We start from the raw sequence: 21,614 nt of genomic DNA, 5'->3' as shown, positions 1-21,614 counted from the left end.
CCACTCCACGACGAGGCGGTCGCCAAGTTTGGCGAGTTCAGTTGCGAGCCCGATAACGATGTTTTTTTGATAAAAGCCCTTGGGCAAGCTTTATTGATCAAATGCGGTTGTTATAATAACACTTATTACTACCCGAATACGACACTTGCACTGCATCAGTAGGACTGCTGTGTATGTAGGAGGAGTAGCTGAGAAGAAGTGGGTGTCAGCGGTAGCCGGCCCACCGGGGAATTCTACGTACTCCACCCCATGTCTCCATGTCCAACAGAAAGGGAGCACGCGGCACGTGCTGTCGAACGACTGGTCCGCGGATGCACGGTCGGGGCAGGGCAGCGCAGGCAGCGAGTGGTACGAGGCGGCGTACCGCTACCACACGAATGGAATGGTTGGGATGCTTTGGTTCGTTGTGTGCTAGTGCAAGGACACTTAACGGGAGCGTTGACGGAACGAATTCTTCGTAACGGGAAAAGAACGTTCCGGCGATATCCGATGGGTATATCCCGTTGCCATTTTTAAGAACATCTCCAAGAGTCTTTCTAAATCTCACTCTCTAAATCATCATTTGAAGAGCAATTTGCATAAAAATCGCTTTCTATATCTTTTTAATCTCCAACAGTTTTTCTATATCTCATGCGCACTCTAGAGAGCCATTCTCGTCTTCTATTTTTAGCTAGCAAAAAAATCCAAAATAAAAAATAACTATATTTAGATGATCATTTAGAAGAACGGTTGAAGGATAGTTTTTCAACAAAATCTCTATCGCTAACGTCTAGAAAGAACATAGATAGGTACGACCCCACCGACGACGGCCGAGGCCCGAGGGGAGAGGGATCAGAGGAGTCACGGAGCCACGCAGAGAGCTTTCTCCCGTTCCCAATTCCCATTCCCAATCCACACCGCATCGCAGCGCGGAAAGCCAGGCCGTGGTCCGTGGATGTCAGCATCGTCATGACTCATGATATAAAAAAGAACATCTCCAGTAGTTTAAAAATAAATAAATCAATAAATCTTCCAAGTAAACAAAGTTGTTAGGTTTCTTCCACCATTTCCAAAATGTCGCTTCTAATCATATAAAAAAAAATTGGTCTCACAACAAGGATGCGACGAGTCAATCTTTTTCATGCCTAAAAAAATACTAAGATGGAGAGTGAGTTATGTAAACTACTCCTTCCATTTCATATTTCAACGTGTAAGTTATTCTGTCTCTTTTAGGTACGTAGCTTTTCTTATGCATCTAAATATATATTATGGGCGTGTTTGGCCAGGCTCCCGCTGGCTCTGGCTCCCACACTGTAACGCACTGTAGCGCGCAGGAGCTGGAGCCGGAGGAGAAAAAAAACGAGCTTCTCTGGCTTTGGCGCTGTCAGTGAGAGAGGAAAGGATGAGAGAAAAAAACGACTTCGGTAAACAGTGTCGCTACAGGAGATGAACAGGGAAGGAGTTAGAGGAGCCGGAGCCGCTCGGAGCCCGGCCAAATGGGCTCTATGTCTAGGTACTCTCCCTCCGTATAGCTTTTAGATGTCGTCTTGCGCAAATCCGTTAGTTGGGCAAAGGAAGTCGTTGCTGGCTTGCATGCGTTTGTTTTTGACTGCAATGCCCCTGCTGCTTCGCACGCCACGCCGCCCGTTAATTGGGAACGCAGCAAAAAAAAAAGCGCTCACGAGGACTCAAAATTGAGACCTCTAGTCTCGGCTGCCTCGAGAGAGGCTGCAACAACCAATTGAGGCGAATTCTTTTCGTGTCCACATACACCCGCAACCCTATTTAATAGGGAAAATTGGTTCTATAGCATTGAAAGATCGCGAAAATCGAAAAATACCACCGAAAAAACTCCATTATGTAAAATACCAGCGAAAGATAGAACTGTTACTAAAATAGCATTCCGTCATGTATTGAGGTAACAGCGTCGGCACGGTTGCTAGACGTGGACCTCGCCGGCCATCGTGCTCACACTGTCCAACAGCCGTTCAGGTTCCAGAACAGCGTGTTCAGCAACAGCTTCCAGTCCTTATCTCCGGCGGTGGCCCCCCACCGCCGCGGGCGGACCTTGGGTAGCAGTGCGGCGCTGACCATCAGCAGGAACGGCGACAGCGCCGTGAGGCCCAGCGCCACGGCCGTCCAGCCGACAACGCTCAGCCCCGTGTAGTTGAGCAGCATCAGGGCGATGTTGAACGTGACGATCGTCGTGACCCTGGCGCCGCCGCGGGACACGGCGGGCGCCACGCGCGTGAGTTAGTCGGAGCACAGCGCCGGGAAGGCCGCGGTGCCGATGGCACTGCAGACATACTTCCACGTGCCCATCAGGAACCCCACGAACGGGCCGAACGCGCGGTCCACCCACACCACGTACCTGCCGTTGCCAGGCATCGCCGTCGATAGCTCGACGGTGACGAGGGACTCCGGGACGGCCCACACGAATGGGAACACGAAGAATCCGATGAGTGCGAGGAGGGGCCCGCCGACCTGCACCGCCGGCTCAGCGCCGTATGGCCCGCCGGCGGCCTCAAAGAAGATGAGGAAGATGAGGGGGGAAAAGGGTCAGCTTGTTCCGACCCCTCGCATGGCCGCTGCCGCTGCCGGTGCCGGTGCCAGCCACGCCAGTGATTGGGAGGTGGGTTGGGTCACCGTCGGGGAGGGTTACAGATTTGCCGGCAGACACCTTGGAGTGTAGTGGTGAGGTGTTGTCGCTTCCATGGATCCCATGCTTCATCGTCGTTGGAAATTCATTGTAGGAGCAGAGCCCAGCAGGTCTGGTTCCCTGTGCTGTGCCGATGGTTTACTTGCAGAACGAATAGCAAAGTGCCCGTACAACACATGCACATGGCGACTAGTGGGCCTGGCTTTAGTTGTACCACTCAAGTGCAGCACAGCTCCGGCGACGGCGGCATTCGGCGAACCGGGGCAAGCGCGGCTCGAGTGGCGTAGCGCGTCGGCGCTAGAGTGCTCGGCACCGGGCTTGAGCTCCGAGGCCTGCCCAGGTTGATGCAACGTACAGGTTATTCTCCACGTCCTCCCATGGCGTTTTAGCCAAGTGGAGTCCTCGGACGGATGCCAGCAGACGGCGTTGACAGCAAAAGTAACAGAGTGCTAGATCGCGAAACAGATACTCACTTTCAATGGTATTTTACGATACGATGAACTTTCGATGGTATTTTTCGAATCTCACGTTCTTTTGATGCTATGAAACCAATTTTCCCTATTTAATAAGGGTAAACAGGGAAAACTTCACCCTAATTAATCACTCCTTGGTATGCACAATCATGTACTAAACGACATCTAAAAGCTATACAGAGGGAGTATATAGGAAAAATCATGTATCTAGAAAAGCTAAAATGCTCTAAGGGACTGACCAAAACAAAATACTATCTTCCACAAAAAAATATAAAATCTTGATATTTAAGAAGTACATTAATCAAGATTCACGAGGTTTATAAAAAAATCATATCAAGATATGTATCTTCAAATAAATTTATTGTAAAATTACATTCCAAGATCAGGCTATATCATACATATTGGGTTTTTTTTACTCCTCTCGTCCCAAGTGAATCAACTTATAAAGCTTTCCTTGTTTTTATTGAAAAGCTTGATCACATTAGGAAAATAATATTTGTGATGTCAAATCAGTAACCTAGATACTCCATTCGTTCTAAAATATAAAATATAAGTCGTTGCGGCTTTTCTACTCCAGTAGTCTAGGTACATAACTTGTACCATGTATCTCGACACAGCGTAGTACTCCCTCTATTTCAAATTATTATACATTTTGGCATTTCTAATCTAAGACATAACTTATATCTAGATACGTAGCAAAAAAAACATAAATATAGAAAAGTCAAAACGTCTTATAATTTGAAACAGAGAAAGTATATAAATGCATAATAAAAACTATTTATCTTGACAAGACAAAATGGCTTATAATTCAACATATAGTACAACATTAGATATATTTACATATTATGTTTCTCTGCCATATATATGAATACTCTTTTATAGAAACTGATGAACTTTAAAAAGGTAACTTTGGATAATTTGAGAGGTTAATTTATTTAGAGATAGAGCAAATTTCAATTTAATTAAAAAAGAGATTTACGTCCTTCTGGGACTGAAGCAGTCCCCATTAATAACAGAAAAAATAAATAATTATAAAATAAACACAGAAAAAAGGTAAAAAGCTCCATTCCCCTCCTTCCACAGCCTCCTCCCCCCCTCTCTCTCCTGACTCCTCCGCGTCGCCATCTCTCTCCCCTCCCCTGCCCCTCCCACCTCCCCGCACTGCCAAACCCCTCGCCCCCGCCGCCTCCTCTTGCCTCCGCCGCCGCCGCGCTCCGATCCGGTCTCCCGCGGCCCCGCGGCGCGCCCCGAGCTCGTCGCCCCGCGCGCACGCAAGCTGCCCTGCCCACCTGGACCCGCGCCGGCGAGCGAGCCCCCCATTGCGGCGCGCCGCCTCCCACGCACGCGGCAGCAGGGCGCGGGGAGCGAGGCCGGCGGTCCGCGCGCGCCTGGTCGTTATGGGGCGTTGCCGGCGCCGGGGCTGATGCGGAGGCCGCTGCCATGTCGGACGTCTCGTCGGATCTCGGCGGCATCCGGGCGGGGCCCGTGGAGCGTGACATCGAGCAGGTGCGTGCTGCTAACCCTTCTCTGGGTGGATCTATTTCCCCTCCCCCCGTCCCTGGTTCTACTGCGGGTGCAACTGAGATGTGGATGGGTAGATCATCATCTATCGCCTACCGCTTACGTGCTCTCCTTCTGCGTGTCGCGGATAGATTTCCCCTCCCCCCGTCCCTGGTTCTACTGCGGATGCAACTGTGGTATGGATGGACAGATCATCGTCTATCGCCTACGTGCTCTCCGCCCACGTGGCGCGGAACTTCAGGCCAGCTCGCGCTCTTTGTGCGCCGACGTGAAATGGTGCCTGATTCCGGCGGAATTCATGGGCGTTGATGCTGTAGTTTGCTGTTTTCTTCTTCTTCTGTGCTACAATGAAGCTCAGATTGGATATTCCAGGTAGCTGTTCCCCTCCCTCTGCTGAAATTCCGGTAGCTAGGAAGGTCATTGACTTATTGGGCGTCCAACCACTGATTCAAGTGTTTGGAGGTCAAGCTAGGACTATTATGCTTCTCATTCCCTGTTTTCTGGAGCTGAGGGGATCAGTCATCAGTGGATGCTTTGGTGAACATAAGATTCATTCTGGGAGCAAGGACCATTAGTTGATAGTTTAGTTCTTTCACTTGCATGCTCGTGCCTTTTCCTCTCGCTGTGTTGGCCTTGGTGCTGTGCTTGCCCATTCTGTTGTAGCTGCTACATGGCACTGAAGTCGAGCGGGATTTGACGGATGTCGCATTGGGTTTCGTGGATTTGTGAAGAATTGTTTGGGGATGGTTGCTAGTGGCTTTGTGGTTTTGTGGATTCCAACTCCTGTGAGTTTTGAGAGGCATGTCCGACCATACACACAAATGGACAGTTTAAGCTGATTCTACTACTGTAGTCCTATACTCCTATTTTTGGCACCAAGGAGGGTGTTGCAGTGCGGGGGGCTTTGGAATCAAGCGATGAATGATTTGTTTTTTTCTTTATGTACAATATATGTCCAACATTCTGTTCGTGGCAAACTTATTAGACAGAGACTGAAGATAAGGCTGGATTAGGATACTTGAATACAACCAGCATGCTTCAACTGATTATTCTGACAAGTGATAAAATGGCATTTTCATTTGTTCGTACTCAATAATGCATTTCACGTTTTTTGCTATTAAGGGACCGCATTTGTCATACCAGATAATGTGCAACATAAGAGCTGCTGGGGGCACTGATCAAAACCCTGTTTCAGTTTTATAGTGAGATGCTTCATAAGCTTCCTTCCAAGTGCATCTGACAAGATGCTAATAATACAAAGTAGTAAAACAAAGGCAATACAGGAAAAGGTCATGCATTAACTGAAAATATCACAATCATTGATATATTCTTATCAAATCAGCAAGCTTATTAGTGGCTGTAGTTGCACTCACCACTAGAACTTGACTAGTGTGATAGGGGTTATTTTGGTTTTATTCTTTGTTGTGAATAAAGGAAATCATAAAAGAAGGGCACACATATCAGTCTGATGCTTAGTGAAAAAGGTCAATATGAAGAATGAGCTGTATGACATCAGTAACAAAGCAAAAGTAGTAAAAAAGCAAAGGAAAAGTAGTAAAAAAAACTGTTTCATATTGTATATTGAACCATTAGCATCTTATGGCACTTGCCTTTGTACGTGTCTAGTGTTATGTTCCATTATTATTATTATTTCATTAATACTATAAAACCAGTGATTTACCTCAGGTCTGTTTTATATCTTCAAAATGTGAAGTATGGAAGTTGCATGCTCCTGGTTGCTTGTTTTTTTCCCCATATATTGATGACTTGGTAAGTTGATATTTAAGGCTTGACAGCATCCTTCTTTGCAGGCCATCACTGCTCTCAAGAAAGGAGCATACTTGCTGAAGTATGGGCGTAGAGGAAAGCCCAAGTTTTGTCCATTTAGGTTATCCAATGTGAGCCTTATTTGGACTCTCCAACTTAACAGTGTTTCTGTGCCTTCACAATCCTTTGGCTTATATGGTGTATTTTATACTTTTTTGACTCCTTCAGGATGAATCTGTACTGATATGGTTCTCAGGGAAAGAAGAGAAACATCTAAGGTTGAGCCATGTATCCAGGATAATTCCTGGGCAACGGACTGTAAGTTAATGTTCTTAGGAGGCCTAGACTCATTTTCAAGAAGAATATCCTGTCTAGCAATTTCTCCCTAATAATAAGTTGCTTTGGTCAACAAGCTTCATATTAAAAATGTCTTGATTTTCTGGTGATGTTTGCTTGCCAACCCATATGGATGAACTTAATAGCATTTCCAAAGTGCTTATTTTTCACGTTAGCATGGATAAATAATTTTGTGAAATTAAAAATAACTAGAGCAACTCTTCTATATGTATATATGTCTTGCTACTTTTGATGCCTATACTAAGGAGTTTAGAATTCGTGTCCATTGTTAATGAACAAAAACCATACGTTTTCTTAGAAGTATTTCCATTTTCCATTTGTGGTGAACTTGGTTGTCTGACTTTACTAACTAGACCCTTTTTTGGATAATTCAGGCAATTTTTCAGAGATATCCACGGCCTGAGAAGGAATGCCAGTCTTTTTCTCTAATTTCACATGATAGGTCATTGGATATAGTAAGTTGTCCCTGGTTCATATTTTATATGTTTTGTCTTTGTTGCCTCTGTTGCTACAACACACCCCTCCCCTCTTACTCTTAGTTTTGTATTCACACGGTGACATGATTTGTTTTGTTCATTAATATCAGATATGCAAAGATAAAGATGAAGCTGAAGTATGGTTTGCTGGGCTGAAAACACTGATTTCACGTTGTCACCAAAGAAAATGGAGAACTGAATCTAGAAGTGATATCCTTTCCTCTGGTGCAACTAGTCCGAGGACTTGCACACGACGGAGTTCTCCTTTGAGTTCACCTTTCAGCAGCAATGACAGCATCCACAAGGTATTACTGTCTCCATTGTATTAAAATCCTACCTAGATGTCTAGAAGACTAGAATAAACATTCAATTTTCAACCCTTAATTGTGCGGGGATGGCTCTTCATAGTTAGAAGCCATCCTGTTTTCATGTTGCGGGTTTAATCATCAATTTCTCCACTCAAATCATTGTGGAAGCACTTGTTTTCACTGATGTGTTCAATTAGAGCCGGAAGCCTTGCCAGAAATTTGATGACACTAGAGTGCAAAAGGCTAGAAAGGAAAGATCTTTTTGTGTCAAATTGCTAGTGTTCTTAATTACTTTTAATGATTTCTCCTTCCCTTCACATTACATTATATGTCCTCTTTTGTGATAATTGCCATTTATTTTTTAAAATGATGTCTTATATCAGGATGGCAGTGACAATTACCGACTCCGTACTCCATATGGGAGCCCACCAAAGAATGGATTGGAGAAGGCATTTTCTGATGTCATGTTGTATGCAGTTCCTCCCAGGGGTTTCTTTCCATCAGATTCTAATGCTGGATCAGTCCATTCTATGTCTTCTGGACACTCGGATAACACAAATGGGCACCCCAGAGGCGTCCCAATGGATGCTTTCCGAGTCAGTTATTCAAGTGCCGTTAGTTCATCTAGTCATGGTTCTGGTTATGATGATGGTGATGCTTTAGGCGATGTTTTCATATGGGGAGAAGGAACCGGGGAAGGAATTCTTGGCGGTGGTGGTTCAAGAGTTGGAAGCTCCTCAGGTGCAAAAATGGACTGCCTTGTACCAAAACCATTAGAATTTGCCGTGCGACTTGATGTGCAGAACATATCTTGTGGAGGAAGGCATGCTGCACTTGTTACTAAACAAGGTGAGATATACTCATGGGGTGAGGAATCAGGGGGACGGCTTGGTCATGGTGTTGATTGTGATGTGTCACAGCCAAAACTTATTGATGCTCTTTCTCATATGAACATTGAGCTTGTAGCATGTGGCGAATACCACACTTGTGCTGTTACACTATCTGGAGATCTTTACACATGGGGGGATGGCACATTTAAATTTGGGCTTTTGGGTCATGGAAATGATGTCAGTCACTGGGTACCAAAGCACGTGAATGGACCATTAGAGGGTATACATGTTTCATCAATTTCATGTGGACCTTGGCATACAGCCCTAGTAACTTCCGCTGGACAGCTTTTCACATTTGGTGATGGATCATTTGGGGTTCTGGGCCATGGAGATCGTGAGAGTATCTCGGTCCCCAGGGAAGTTGAATCTCTCAAAGGGCTACGCACGGTGCGGGCAGCTTGTGGTGTTTGGCACACTGCTGCAGTTGTAGAAGTCATGGCTGGGAATTCAAGTTCTAGCAATTGTTCTTCTGGTAAGATATTTACATGGGGTGATGGTGATAAAGGTCGCTTAGGTCATGGTGACAAGGAACCAAAACTTGTCCCAACTTGTGTGTCTGCTTTGGTGGAGCCCAATTTTTGTCAGGTTGCTTGTGGGCATTGCTTGACAGTAGCCCTAACAACTTCTGGGCATGTGTATACAATGGGCAGTGCTGTCTATGGTCAACTTGGGAATGCACAAGCTGATGGTATGCTTCCTGTGCGTGTTGAAGGGAAGCTACACAAAAACTTTGTGGAGGAGATTTCATGTGGTGCTTATCATGTGGCTGTATTGACTTCTAGGACTGAGGTATACACATGGGGAAAAGGTGCAAATGGCCGGTTAGGTCATGGCGATACTGATGATAGGAATACTCCTACATTGGTTGAAGCACTGAAAGATAAGCAAGTCAGAAGTGTTGTTTGTGGAATTAATTTCACTGCAGCAATATGCATTCACAAATGGGTATCTGGAGTTGATCAATCAATGTGCTCAGGTTGCCGTCAGCCATTCAACTTGAGGAGAAAACGTCATAATTGCTACAACTGTGCTCTAGTATTTTGTCATTCCTGCAGCAGTAAAAAATCTCTGAAGGCTTCATTAGCACCTAATACAAACAAGCCTTACCGTGTCTGCGATACCTGCTACAGCAAACTGACAAAGGGTCTTGAGACAGATATGCATTCTTCAGCGAAGCGGGCTGCTACTGTACCGGGATTCAGTGATACAATCGAGGAGGATCTGGAAACAAGGTCAAATGCTCAACTATCAAGGTTGTCGTCAATGGAATCTTTTAAGCATTTAGATAGCAGATATTCCAAGAAAAATAAGAAGTTTGAATTTAATAGCACCCGTGTTTCCCCTGTGCCTAATGGGAGTTCACATTGGAGTGGACTAAACATTTCAAGATCTTTCAATCCTGTATTTGGATCTTCAAAGAAGTTTTTCTCAGCATCAGTTCCTGGATCTAGAATTGTTTCTAGGGCAACATCACCTATTTCAAGAAGAGCAAGCCCTCCACGATCTACAACACCAACACCTACTCTGGGTGGTCTAACATCTCCAAGAGTTGTTCCCAACGATGGCAAGCCAACAAATGATGCATTAAGCCAAGAGGTTCTGAATTTGAGGTCTCAGGTACACATTTTGCTCCACATTTTTAATGCTATTTGATTGATATGGTGATATTTGTATTTTGCTTTCAGTAGTTGACAATTTAAATCTAGTGGAGTTTTAGTTGACACCGGGCTCGATAGAGAGCAGTGCTTTTTGTGTTGTTATACTGAACTTTTGATTCTAAATTCTAAAAGATAGGTTACACATTTTTACGCTCCTGCAACCTTGCACTGTAGACATATATACCCTTTTGTTCTGTAAGAGTAACAGAGTATGGAGAATGGAAGTTCATTAAATTTTAGCAGATTGTTACCTGCCTACTTGATACTAATATGGACAGAACATATTGTCCTTTGGAGTTTCAAGATTTGAACCTCCCTTTTCCTTAAAGCCAAGTATCATCAGAACGAGCGGACTTGCTGCTCATGTAGTTAGCTCTTGACTTACAGGTGGAGAGTCTTACCAGGAAGTCTCAACTCCTAGAAGTGGAGCTGGAAAGAACTACCAAACAATTGAAGGAAGCTATTTCCATTGCCGGTGAGGAAACTGCAAAGTGCAAGGCAGCAAAGGAAGTAATCAAGTCACTCACTACACAGGTAAAGTCTGCTTACTGTATGGGCTTGCAATTTTGTCTCTTTTTTATGCCCACATGTAATTTACCGTTCAGCTAGGATGTATATCCCGAAGGGCGGGCCTGGTGCAAGCGGTAGAGTCTTACCGCTTTGACCGGAAGGTCCCGGGTTCGAGTCGTGGTCTCCTCGCATTGCACAGGCGAGGGTAAGGCTTGCCACTGATACCCTTCCCCAGACCCCGCACAGAGCGGGAGCTCTCTACACTGGGTACGCCCTAGGATGTATATCCCATATTAAATAGCTCCATGTTAGTATGTTACAACCAGGATACGAAACTTGAATAAAGCAGTTTGTTTTAATGGAAAATTGAAGGCTTGAACAATTTCGAAATCAATTATTGGCTATAAGATTCCACATTTAAATGTGGCCCTGTTGTCCATGGCTAATGGCTAATAATAATGGGCTCTTGTGTTCTTGCCCCAACTTTGATGTGAAATTGTGATTTTGCCCTCGTTTTTCTAACTTTGTGATTTTGCCCTTAACTGTTCACAAGTCAACGCGATTTTGCTCTTGGTCAACGGTAAAAACAGGGGCAAATTCGCGTTGACTTGTGAACAGTTAAGGGCAAAATCACAAAGTTAGAAAAACGAGGGTAAAATCACTAATTACACATCTGTGTAAGGGGCAAGAACACCATTTTCCCTTAAGGGGGAAAAGAGCTTTGTAACTCGTGCCACTTATGACAGCTATCATCTGATGGCCAACTCCATTCTTTATGTAACAGTTGAAGGGGATGGCAGAGAGATTACCTGGAGGAGCAGCCAAGAACACTAAGTTCCCACCTCTTCCTGGAATTTCCATTCCAAGTGACATTTCGTCTATGGCTACGGAGAGTGTGGGCAGCCCAAGCAGCTCTGGAGAACAAATCATAAATGGTCATAATGGATTGCTTGCTTCTAATGGACCAAGTTCTGTTAGGAATAAGACGAGCCATCAAGAAGTAGGCAAGAATGGAAGTAGGCCGCCTGATGCTGAATCTTGCCATGATGCTGAATGGGTAGAGCAAGATGAACCAGGTGTTTACATTACTCTCACCGCGTTGCCTGGAGGCGCCAGAGATCTCAAGCGGGTTCGGTTCAGGTAGATGCATTTGAATCCTGCTCAGCAGGCAACTTCTATTGCTAGTGTCCAACTTACATTACATCGTGTTCCTGTTTAATTCTCATGTGGTTCAGCTCGTGACTTGTCATTTCTTCTTTTTTTTCTTAAAATATAGCCGGAAGAGATTCAGTGAGACACAAGCAGAACAGTGGTGGCAGGAGAACCGGGCGAGGGTATACCAGCAGTACAATGTCCGCGTGGTTGACAAATCAACCGCCAGTGTCGACAATGACATTGCGGCTAACTGACACTAGATTGACCTGGAGAAACATACTTGATTACAAGCGGAGCTGAGGCCATGTACCCTACCTACGTGAAGGCTCTCTCGTCAGTCAAGCTGGGTTGCTAACGTGGCTACCATTTTACCTAGCCCCTTGAGAAGAGGTGGTTTCCGCTCTCAGGAAAACAGGAAGGATTTTTTATCTTCAGTTTTACATAATTCTTTACTCTTACCCCCCTTCTCTTTTCTCCTTGTGTGAAAAGTAGAGTGCTTGAGCAGAGGTAATGTAAATGCTTAGTAGAAGCAGGCTAATCTATCTTGTAAATGCATAAGCAAGCATCGATTTTAGAATGTCTTGGAAATTTTCCGATATGATTGCAAATGCAAATGGCAAATCTGGGCTAAGTGGTGATGTCTCTGACGTTTGTAGTAGACCTGCAGCTCAGAGATTCTGTACGCATAAATCTGAAGCAAACGTCTCGAGGGGTTAACACTGGAAGTAGGAAGTCCCAACTGATTGGCTTAACCAGACGAGAGCAAAATGGGGGTGGACCCGTAGATGTGTGAAAGTATAAAACAAGGTGTCTGCTGAACCAGACTCCAGACATTAGCTTCAACTTAAATTGTTCATAAGGTTATAGTACTAAACAACAACATGCGCGATACGCGATACACCGATCATAAGTTCAGTCAAGGCCGTGAGCAGAATTTGAGCCCACACGGCTGTGAGCAGGATTCGAGTCCAAATTCCGGCTAATATGACTCGGCTGACACAGAAGTTCTTCCACGGTTTAAAAACTAAGTCTCGCAGCTGACACAGAAGTTCTGGCTAATATGACGCAGCTGATAGAGATTTCATCACAGATAATGCTCGGAACATGGCTTCTTGAACTAGGAACACATCGTTTAACAAAAGGAATTGGAGTTATTTACACGAAAGAATCCCGATCAACACTTGTTTGGAATCGAGAACCAACTGACTTCCAAGCAATTTTTATTACTATTGCAAAGGGAATGATCAAAGAAGAAACAGAAAAATCAAGAATTTAGTTAGTGCTACCAACAACCAAAATGGGCTGCTGCTTTAGATCCTGTCTACACAAAGCTGAGTTGCAACAGATAGCTGCTTTCAGCAAAATCATGGAGGCTCCGATGAGACCGGCCTCCTTCATTGTCAGTGCTGCCTGTTCCTTTATTCACTATTTTTCTGCAGGCGCTAGAATCCTGCAGACAAATAAAGCACTCAACCACATGTAAAATTTGACAATAATTTGGCATCAAAATGTCATGAACATGTCATGCACACAAACCTGCAGAAGCTTAAGCATTTGCTCTTCAACAGTACCACGCATAGCCAAAGTTTCGACATGTATTGGACGCGTAGCCCCCATTCGATGTGCCCGACTAATAACCTGTTCCTCCATACTGATCAGAACAAAGAAAGTGCAAGCGTCAGTTACAGATGATACATGATAATGACAGTGATAGCAAATATCCTTTTCAGAAGTATGACAAAATGACAAGGGCACAGCATTGGCCAATAAATTCACACTTCACATTATATTTACCCTATGGAACCATAATGATTGGTAAATACAATGGAACTAATGCAGCTGCATTTTAGTTATATTTACCTCCTATCCCATATTGGTTCCATGAGAAAAACATGAGTCACAAAACTCAAATCAAGCCCCAGTGCAGCAGTTCCATCCATGACTAAAGCCATACACGTTGGGTCCTCCTGGAACTTCATTAGTGCACTTCTCTGCAAAGAATTGCAGCAACATCGAGATAAACCTTAAAATATGTTTCAGATATTTGCCAAGGAGAGTTTACTTGTATTTTTGCCAATTAGGAAGGTAGTTTTGTACTCCATTCCAAATTATAAGACATTTTGGCTTTTCTTGAACATTGCTTTTAGACAGTGTATATCTAAGTGCATAACAAAAGCTACGTATCTAGAAAAGCCAAAACGTCTTATAATTTGGAATGGACGGAGTAACATGTGAAGGAGTAGTGGGAACTAGGAGGCAATTGAGATACTAGAGTGGTAGAGATCAGAAATTTAGAGATCAGCAATTGAGATACCTTACTAGCTAGAGGCATCGGACTATACATTCCCGCATATATTATTCCAGCAATAGTCAGCTGTGCAGAAAGCAGATCAATCGTCTACTAATTTCATATAATTATAAAGAAAGACCAAGAGTATAAGCATTTCAAACTAACCTGCTGTTCAATCACGTGAATATGCTCTAGAAACTGAGAAAAAATTATGACTTTGTCAAACATTGCCTGTGGTTGATAAGATGGTGTATTAGCATGACCAACACTATTGGTTATGTTATTCCCAGTTTCTCGCAGACTTCTTAGCTTCTCAATCAAATAAGCAACTTTACTGCTAGATGTTGATTGCCAATCGGGATCCCAATCATCCTAAAAATTACAAAATTACAGAAACTTATTTTCAAGAGCACGCAAAGTGGATAAAAATGGACAATATAGCACAAGCACGGACCTGCTTATATGAAGGCTGCAACTCGATTAGATCCTTAGGCACTGGCCACTTTGGGTTTGGATTTTCTGGCCTTGCACGAGTCTCAGGAGACTGCATCTCATAATGATTACCACAACCAGGTAATGTGCATTTTTCACTATCAAGAGCTACACAGTCAAGGCACAAAAGATGTCGACAGGGTGTGATAACAGGCAAGCGACACCAAACTCTACACCTGAAAGCAATATGAATATTTGAATAATGGAAATACTGTGATTGATACATATATGATCTTATTACAAAAGCTCCTGTACCTGACACAACTGGCACCGTTTAAAAGAGAATATCTTATCAACTGATATTCATCTGAAGAAGGATCAAGGCCATGCTGCACCAATTCATCCATTGTTTCCTGTATATCCTGACCTGCCTCGGCTACTTTGATGTGCCCGGCAACACAGCAAGATAAACGGACATTCTTCAAAGTAGTAGCACGGAATTTCCACTGCTTGGGGTTAAGAAGGGATTCTACATGAGAAGGGTCATTCCAATCAGCCATCAGTATATTTCGGCGTATAGTAACTACCAGTTCATTGTAACTTTTTGCATGCCCCTCATTGAAGTCTAGGTAGGTTATCTTCTTTATGCAAGGAGGAATATTTTTCAGGTCTGCTTTTCTTGCACTAATCATAGTCCTCTGAAGCAGCTGCACAAGACGAACACGTCCCTCTTCCATTTGTGCCTCAAAAGGCCTATGGATCCCAGAGTCCCATGACTGGTAGTTCTCACCATAAGTTTCATCATGAAGAAACTTAAGCATGGGGTGAAGATGAGCAACCTGACTAGTTGGTGTATTTGGTGTAGGTGTACCAGTTAATATCCACCTATTTGATGCAACCAAAGAGACAGCCATCTGTAACTTGTTTGTCAGGGCAAGGCTGGAACCTAGTGTGTGCCCTTCATCCAGTATAACCCTGAACCAATGGATCTGCTTTAGTGGGCTTCTCTTCTTTGGACCCCATTCTGCACTTAGTCTGCTGAATGTGGTTATGACAATGTCATAGCCCCAAGCAAGGTTGTGAGCAGATGGCTTCTTGTGGTCTCCCCACACAAAAACATTAAGGGTATCCAATGACACATGACGTTGTATCTGTGTCGTCCAGTGATCAATTAAGTTAGCAGGCACCACTATCAATGTGGCTGTAGATAAATAAAATCTAGTTGAATCCAGAGGTTTTTCAAGAGCAGCTCCAAGTGCCGCCGAATCAAAAGATAAATCATCAAGCATAGAGGGATAGTACCAGCGAGTCACACCTTTCTCAATCTTTCTCACAAGGCCAAATGCTTGGAATATCTTGTAATATGGACGAGCACCCTTGCCAGTAGTTGCACGTGTATCTAGAACTGGTCGAGTCAAACCAACAAATTCCATCTCAAGAAGTTTTGTGGGAGAAAGTTTTGCTAACCATAACAAAGCCTTCTTGGTTTCTGAATTGATCATAGTAACATTATCTTTCAATATGTTTGTGAAAAATGTCACGTTTTCTTCATTTCCAGGCAAAGAATTTTTCTTGTAAAATCCTGGCAAATAGGTTATCTTTCTCTTAAAATCCCAGGATTCCTCCGGGGCAGTGCATTTCTGTCGTGTAGGATCAGTGTTCAAAGTGCAAAACCACACTGTGGTAGAATCAAGACTTGTTCCATCGGATAACCTTCGCCACTTTCTGCAAGCATCACACTGAACCCAGGTCTCACTTAGCTCAGAGCTGGTGCCAATCTTCCTTTTATTGCCAACTGAAACGTCGCTGTATGCATCCATGAGGTCTTTCCTAACTTGTCTCGAGTTTTTAGTGAACTTCAGTGTATGCGTAGCTGGCATTGAATGCACTTTGCTGTGTGATGATGATGGGGAATTATCGATCGCAGCATGCAACATTACCTTAGTTGGATCAGGGCTCAGTAACCTACCTCTCTTTCTTGAAGGATCTGGTACTGCAGACAGAATCATCTGGACTTTGATAATCTGTTATCACATCCTCCCCCAAAAGCTTTTTTGACACAGACGAAGAGCTGTTTCTATTAGAAGGGCAGCTGGCACTTAATTCATAGTAACCACATTTTTTATCTGGCTTATGCATGCACCAACTCACATCCACCCCTTGTGGAGGGTACGCCATTGTTCCTTGGGTTTTCAGAATCAGAGAGAGTGTGGTTACTGTCTTCCCTAACCCAGGTTCATCACAAAACATACCTCCACAGAAATCATTTATGGTTGGAGCATCACCGGTAGATATTTCAGCAGAGATAACATTTATGTAGAATGGGAAACCATCCTCAGTGCAGAATTCCTTGTACAAAGGATGTGCTAGGACATGCACGTTCTGCTCTCTCTTCAACATCCATTCGACAGCAGCCTCTTGATGGGGGAAGAGCTTAAGCTTCATGCAAGGCATAACAGAGGCAGCAAGAGTCCTAAGATGATGACAGGTTGCTGCCACTCTTATCAAATCTCTGGGTTTAAGTAGAATTAGTACTTTATGCAATACATCATCAGGGACAGACCAAATACCCAGTTCCAGTGCTCCTGCATCTGGTATTATTCTTGCTACCTGCATGTTCTTCTCCATCCTAACACCAGGGAGCGTCTTGAAGATTTCATGCAGGTCAAATGACTTCTCTTTATTTGATATTGATGCTATCTTATGGTCCTCGCAACCAAGCACGTGACAATCGGTGCAGCTCCAAATGGATCGGTCGTCACAGTGTGTATTGTCATGAGAAGTCCAGTCAAAATCAAGCAAAGGTTTCCTAGCATCCCAGTTGCAACTGCCAGTCAAAAAAAGGGGGTTAAACTCAGAGGAAGGTTGACAACAACACAGGAAATATTACTGACATAATGAATAGTTGTCGCATTGCCCAACTCTCAGGATTGACATATCTTAGGTCTCTGAAACTACATTTTTGGAAATAACGAATTAAAAAATTAACAAACTCTATAATTGCAGTTTTGCTCAAATTCACATAATATGCATGGCCGGATGGAAAATTTGAATAGGGACTTCATATGGAAAAAAATAGCCATATCTATTTGTGGCAGAGGTACTGGCATTAACAAATCAGGTAGTGGAAACACCACAACATGTGGAACCTATTACAATTTACAAGGTCTCATCACATAGTCAGAAGGGAAGCAACTAATAGCCATTTACAAGATCTCAAGAATCAGGGGACAGGAAATACCATTAAAAAAATTATAATGCTTGGGAATAACTTACTAATATCCCATGTACTCCCTCCCTTTTTTTTGGTTTGATGCCGGTTAGTTGAAATTTGGAAATTGAACTAACCAGCTTCATACATATATGAGAATGGAGGTAGTAGCACGGATATGTGTATCAGTATTGGATGGATACAGATACACCAATGTTCCAAAAAAAAACTCTAATATGCTGATACATTTTAATATATCATTGAAAATAAATAATGTATGGCACAGACATATGTAAAAGAGAGTATATCCACAATAGGGAATACGAGGAAAGTACGAGCACTAATAGGCCACAATACTACTAGCAGCCAGCCCACTAATTCAGTAGAGCCCAATCAACTCAATAGCCCATAAAGCAACCCCCTCCCCTCTCTCCTCAACCCCTAATCTACCGTCCTCACTAGATGCCTCCTCCTCCTTCCCAACTCCACTGAGACGGAGCAGCGAATTGGGCACCGGTGCCACCCCTTCCATATAGAGGTCTACTTGTATGTGGATCGAGTTCCGGTGCTGCCCCCTTCTAGATCAAGCTATACAGTTGAACGGTGAAGAAAGCTGTGATGCCACAGGTGCCAGAGCTGACGGGGATGGGAGCAAGGGTAGGTGAGGCCTTGCGTTCTCCTCCTGCTCTTCCTCTCTCCCCTCCTTCCCTCCATGATAGTGAATTTCCTTGGATGCGTGGATAAGTATGGTCACGTATGGAATTATCTCATATTTATTTCCCCACCAATAATCGGCGGATACATATCCAGCGAAACGTGTCCGATACGGGATAACCAGATACGAGGTCACCGCCACGTACACGTGTAGCATAACCAATGTCCCAGAATATTTTTGCCCAGGCATATGCCCCAGAAACTGCTTATCTTTTCTTTTCCTGACCTGTGATGGCTCGTGTTGGGTTTCAGCTCAGCCTACCCCAACTTGCTTGGGACTAAAAAGCTTTGTTGTTTTTGTTGTTGGAAAAGACCAGAAAGTGACCATAGCAGTCCAAACTCCAAATAGGAAAAAGAATAATAATAACCAGCATCGTTCCTGAAACAGCGTATTATATCAAAAGCCTTCCTTTGCAAGGTTTCACGCATATCGGGAATGCTTGAAACGGTTGAAAGGACAGATACATTATGATTTGAAGTTTTTCCCCTCTGAATATTCCATCTGAATATCTGATTATACACACAATAAACAATAAGTCCTACATACTAGCTGGCCTAATCCATTGAGAACCCATGCCCTCCTGGCCTCATCTCAATTGCTAACGTCCCCCACTCTTACCAGCCGATGGCCCTTGCATCCCTAACTTCTGCTGTTGCCTTCGCTGAGGACAGGGACATGCAGGATCGTCACCATGTCATCTAGTGAGGAAGATGCCTGTATTCTAGGAACGCCAACCACTAGTTAGTAGTATTCAATTGTCACGTCATGTATAAGCTCATGCTTTTATCATGTTTTGTTCATATTCAGAGCCTCAGAGGTGAGCATTTAATGGTGCAATTTTATTTATTCAGATTTCCTAGGACCAGCTCTCCAGATTTCAACTGTTAGTTGTTTTGAAAAGCTTTGAAAACACATGCCCACAACTCTAGATCAGTAAATCCTTTGCCACCGACAGGCACTTGGCTAGTAGTAATTACGTTATACAGAAAGTCCCAGAAAGGAACATATATAATACAATCGAGAAGGACCCAGAATTAAATTTAAGAGACATGTAACCTTGATAAATTTGGGTGCACAATGCAGGGCACATGACGCCCCGCCCACAGATAGACACAGACGGAGGAGACGCACCTAACATGCTTGAAGACGGCGGCGGCAGCGGAGCGCGAGCGCGGGAACTGCCACCCGGACCACGCGGCGACGGGCAAGTAGACGTCGATCAGCAGGACGGCCCTGGCCTCCACCTCGGCGCCGTCCCCTTTCCCTTCCCCGGCCCTCCTGGTCACGACCCGCAGCAGCGTGCCCTCCACCTCCACGCAGCGGTTCGCCACGAGCGTCCTGAGCAGGCGCACGACGCCGGGCGCGCGCCACCTGGGCCGCCGCGGCTGGGTCCCCACGTCGTCGGGGAGCGGCGCTAGGGCCACGGCCCCGCACGCGGAGAGAGTGCACGGGGACAGCGGCGGGATCGACGCCGCCGCCGCGACGTCCCCGCTGGGGACGGACACCACGGCGCGTAGGTAGCCGCTGAGCTTTCGGCGCTCCGCCGCCGCGGTCATTGTGAGGTGAGGATAAGGTAGGGTTAGGTATCTTGCACCACCATGGAGCGAGGTGGGTGCTGGCCGTGGCCTCGAAGCCCGCTGGAATGCGGTGGCGGGCTCGGCTTCCGGGCGGTGGGGACTGGAGCGGAGATTACGACGAGGAGAAGAAGGGAGGGGAGGGGAGGCGAGGCGGCGACGAGGAGGAAGGGAACGGGCGGGGTCAAGCCTCAAGCCTCAAGCGTAACGGGCGGGATGTGTGGGGTCGGCTGTAGTCCGCGGTTAACGGATCGGATCTGACCTGGGTGGGGATCGGAACTTTGGGCTTCGATCGAATCGAATCCTTTTTTTTATTTTGGGCCGGCAGCTACTGTGGGCCGTTTTCGAATTACGTGGGCCACGCACGACGGATTACGGCACACGGGTACGGAACGAGTTCCATTCCACGGACGTTTGCAGTTTTTTTTTAATCCCACGGACGTCTGCAGTTGGCACGTCTCAAATTTCACACGGTGTCATCAAGGGCAAAATTACCGGATTGATCATCGATCACGGATGAGTTAATTGGATAAGAAATGCAGTACACAATGTCCATATACTCCCATTAGTCACTGACACATTTGTTTTTTGCAAGGACTCTACTCGCTAACAAATAATGTTAAGAGTGTTCTTGACGCCATATATTAGCACTATAGGAAACCGGGACTTTGCCCAGTGCTCAAATCTTTGTCGAGTGTCAAATATCGGGCACTCGGCAAATGCCACCTTTGCCGAGTGCCGTACTCGGCGAAACTTGGCACTCGGTAAATAGGGCTTTGCCGAGTGTCTGGCACTCGGCAAAATAAGGCACTCGGCAAAGCCAAACTTTGCCCAGTGCCAGACACTCGGCAAATTTGGGCACTCGGCAAAGAGGCGCCCGGGGATAACGGTACCCAACGCCGGCCTCTTTGCCGAGTGCCTTCTGTTTGGCACTCGGCAAAATATTGGCTTTGCCGAGTGCCTAGGGCTAGCACTCGGCAAAATATTCACTTTGCCGAGTGCCAAACCTTAGCACTCGGCAAAATATTTTTTTTTTGTTTTTTGCCACCAACTTTTTTTCTTAGATTTGTATTTGTACCATGAACAACATGTTCAAATTTGGCACAATTTCATTGCTGTTTGCTATATTTCTTCACTTTATTTCGTTTTCTTGCAATTTTTCGGAAAATGTAGGTTTGAACTGCAGGTGCATCGAATAATAGTTTTGATTCATTCCAAAAATGTTATTCTTGTTTGTTAGTGTCACTTTATGCTAAATCTAGGAACTGTCTCCAAATTTCGATCAACGTGCTCACGGGGCAACGTCGCGAACTTGCGTGCGAGTGGTTATTTAATTCTATAAAATTCAAACGAATCCCGAAAATCATGAAACTTGGCGAGATGTCGTGATATCACATGCATATACGGTGGTAAAAATTTGTGAACACCATATGTGATGACGTCCTCCAAACGTTTTCAAATTTTTACCACCGCATATGCATGTGATATCACGACATCTCGCCAAGTTTCATGATTTTCGGGATTCGTTTGAATTTTATAGAATTAAATAACCACTCGCACGTAAGTTCGCGACGTTGCCCCGTGAGCACGTTGATCGAAATTTGGAGACAGTTTCTTATCCTGGTTTGTGAACACCATA

The 21,614-nt window shown here is 44.7% G+C and overlaps 1 protein-coding gene and 1 pseudogene across 1 annotated transcript; one reads left to right on the top strand and one right to left on the bottom strand.

Moving 5' to 3' along the window:
• The first annotated feature begins 4,229 nt into the window (after window positions 1–4,229).
• On the top strand, window positions 4,230–12,384 carry LOC136457216 (PH, RCC1 and FYVE domains-containing protein 1-like). The gene is made up of 9 exons (XM_066457271.1): window positions 4,230–4,617; window positions 6,444–6,530; window positions 6,628–6,717; window positions 7,131–7,211; window positions 7,343–7,537; window positions 7,924–10,047; window positions 10,476–10,622; window positions 11,383–11,738; window positions 11,875–12,384. Exons 1-9 carry the CDS (start codon window positions 4,552–4,554, stop codon window positions 12,005–12,007), a joined length of 3,279 nt encoding a protein of 1,092 aa, XP_066313368.1. The 5' UTR covers window positions 4,230–4,551; the 3' UTR covers window positions 12,008–12,384.
• A 478-nt stretch (window positions 12,385–12,862) lies between these two features.
• LOC136457215 (F-box protein At3g54460-like) lies at window positions 12,863–20,158 on the bottom strand (annotated as a pseudogene).
• Window positions 20,159–21,614: the final 1,456 nt, after the last annotated feature.

This window comes from Miscanthus floridulus, chromosome 6 (genome assembly GCF_019320115.1).
Source record: "Miscanthus floridulus cultivar M001 chromosome 6, ASM1932011v1, whole genome shotgun sequence".
NCBI lineage: Eukaryota > Viridiplantae > Streptophyta > Magnoliopsida > Poales > Poaceae > Miscanthus > Miscanthus floridulus.
The sequence above is the reverse complement of the archived record's forward strand: the minus strand, read 5'-3'. Positions and strand labels throughout refer to the sequence as shown.

Coding starts and splice junctions, on each gene's coding strand:
- LOC136457216 (XM_066457271.1), top strand. CDS start 4,552: ATGTCGGACGTCTCGTCGGATCTCGGCGGCATCCGGGCGGGGCCCGTG. Junction 7,212..7,342: donor ATGATAGGTCATTGGATATA/GTAAGTTGTCCC, acceptor CATTAATATCAG/ATATGCAAAGATAAAGATGA. Junction 10,048..10,475: donor TTCTGAATTTGAGGTCTCAG/GTACACATTTTG, acceptor CTTGACTTACAG/GTGGAGAGTCTTACCAGGAA.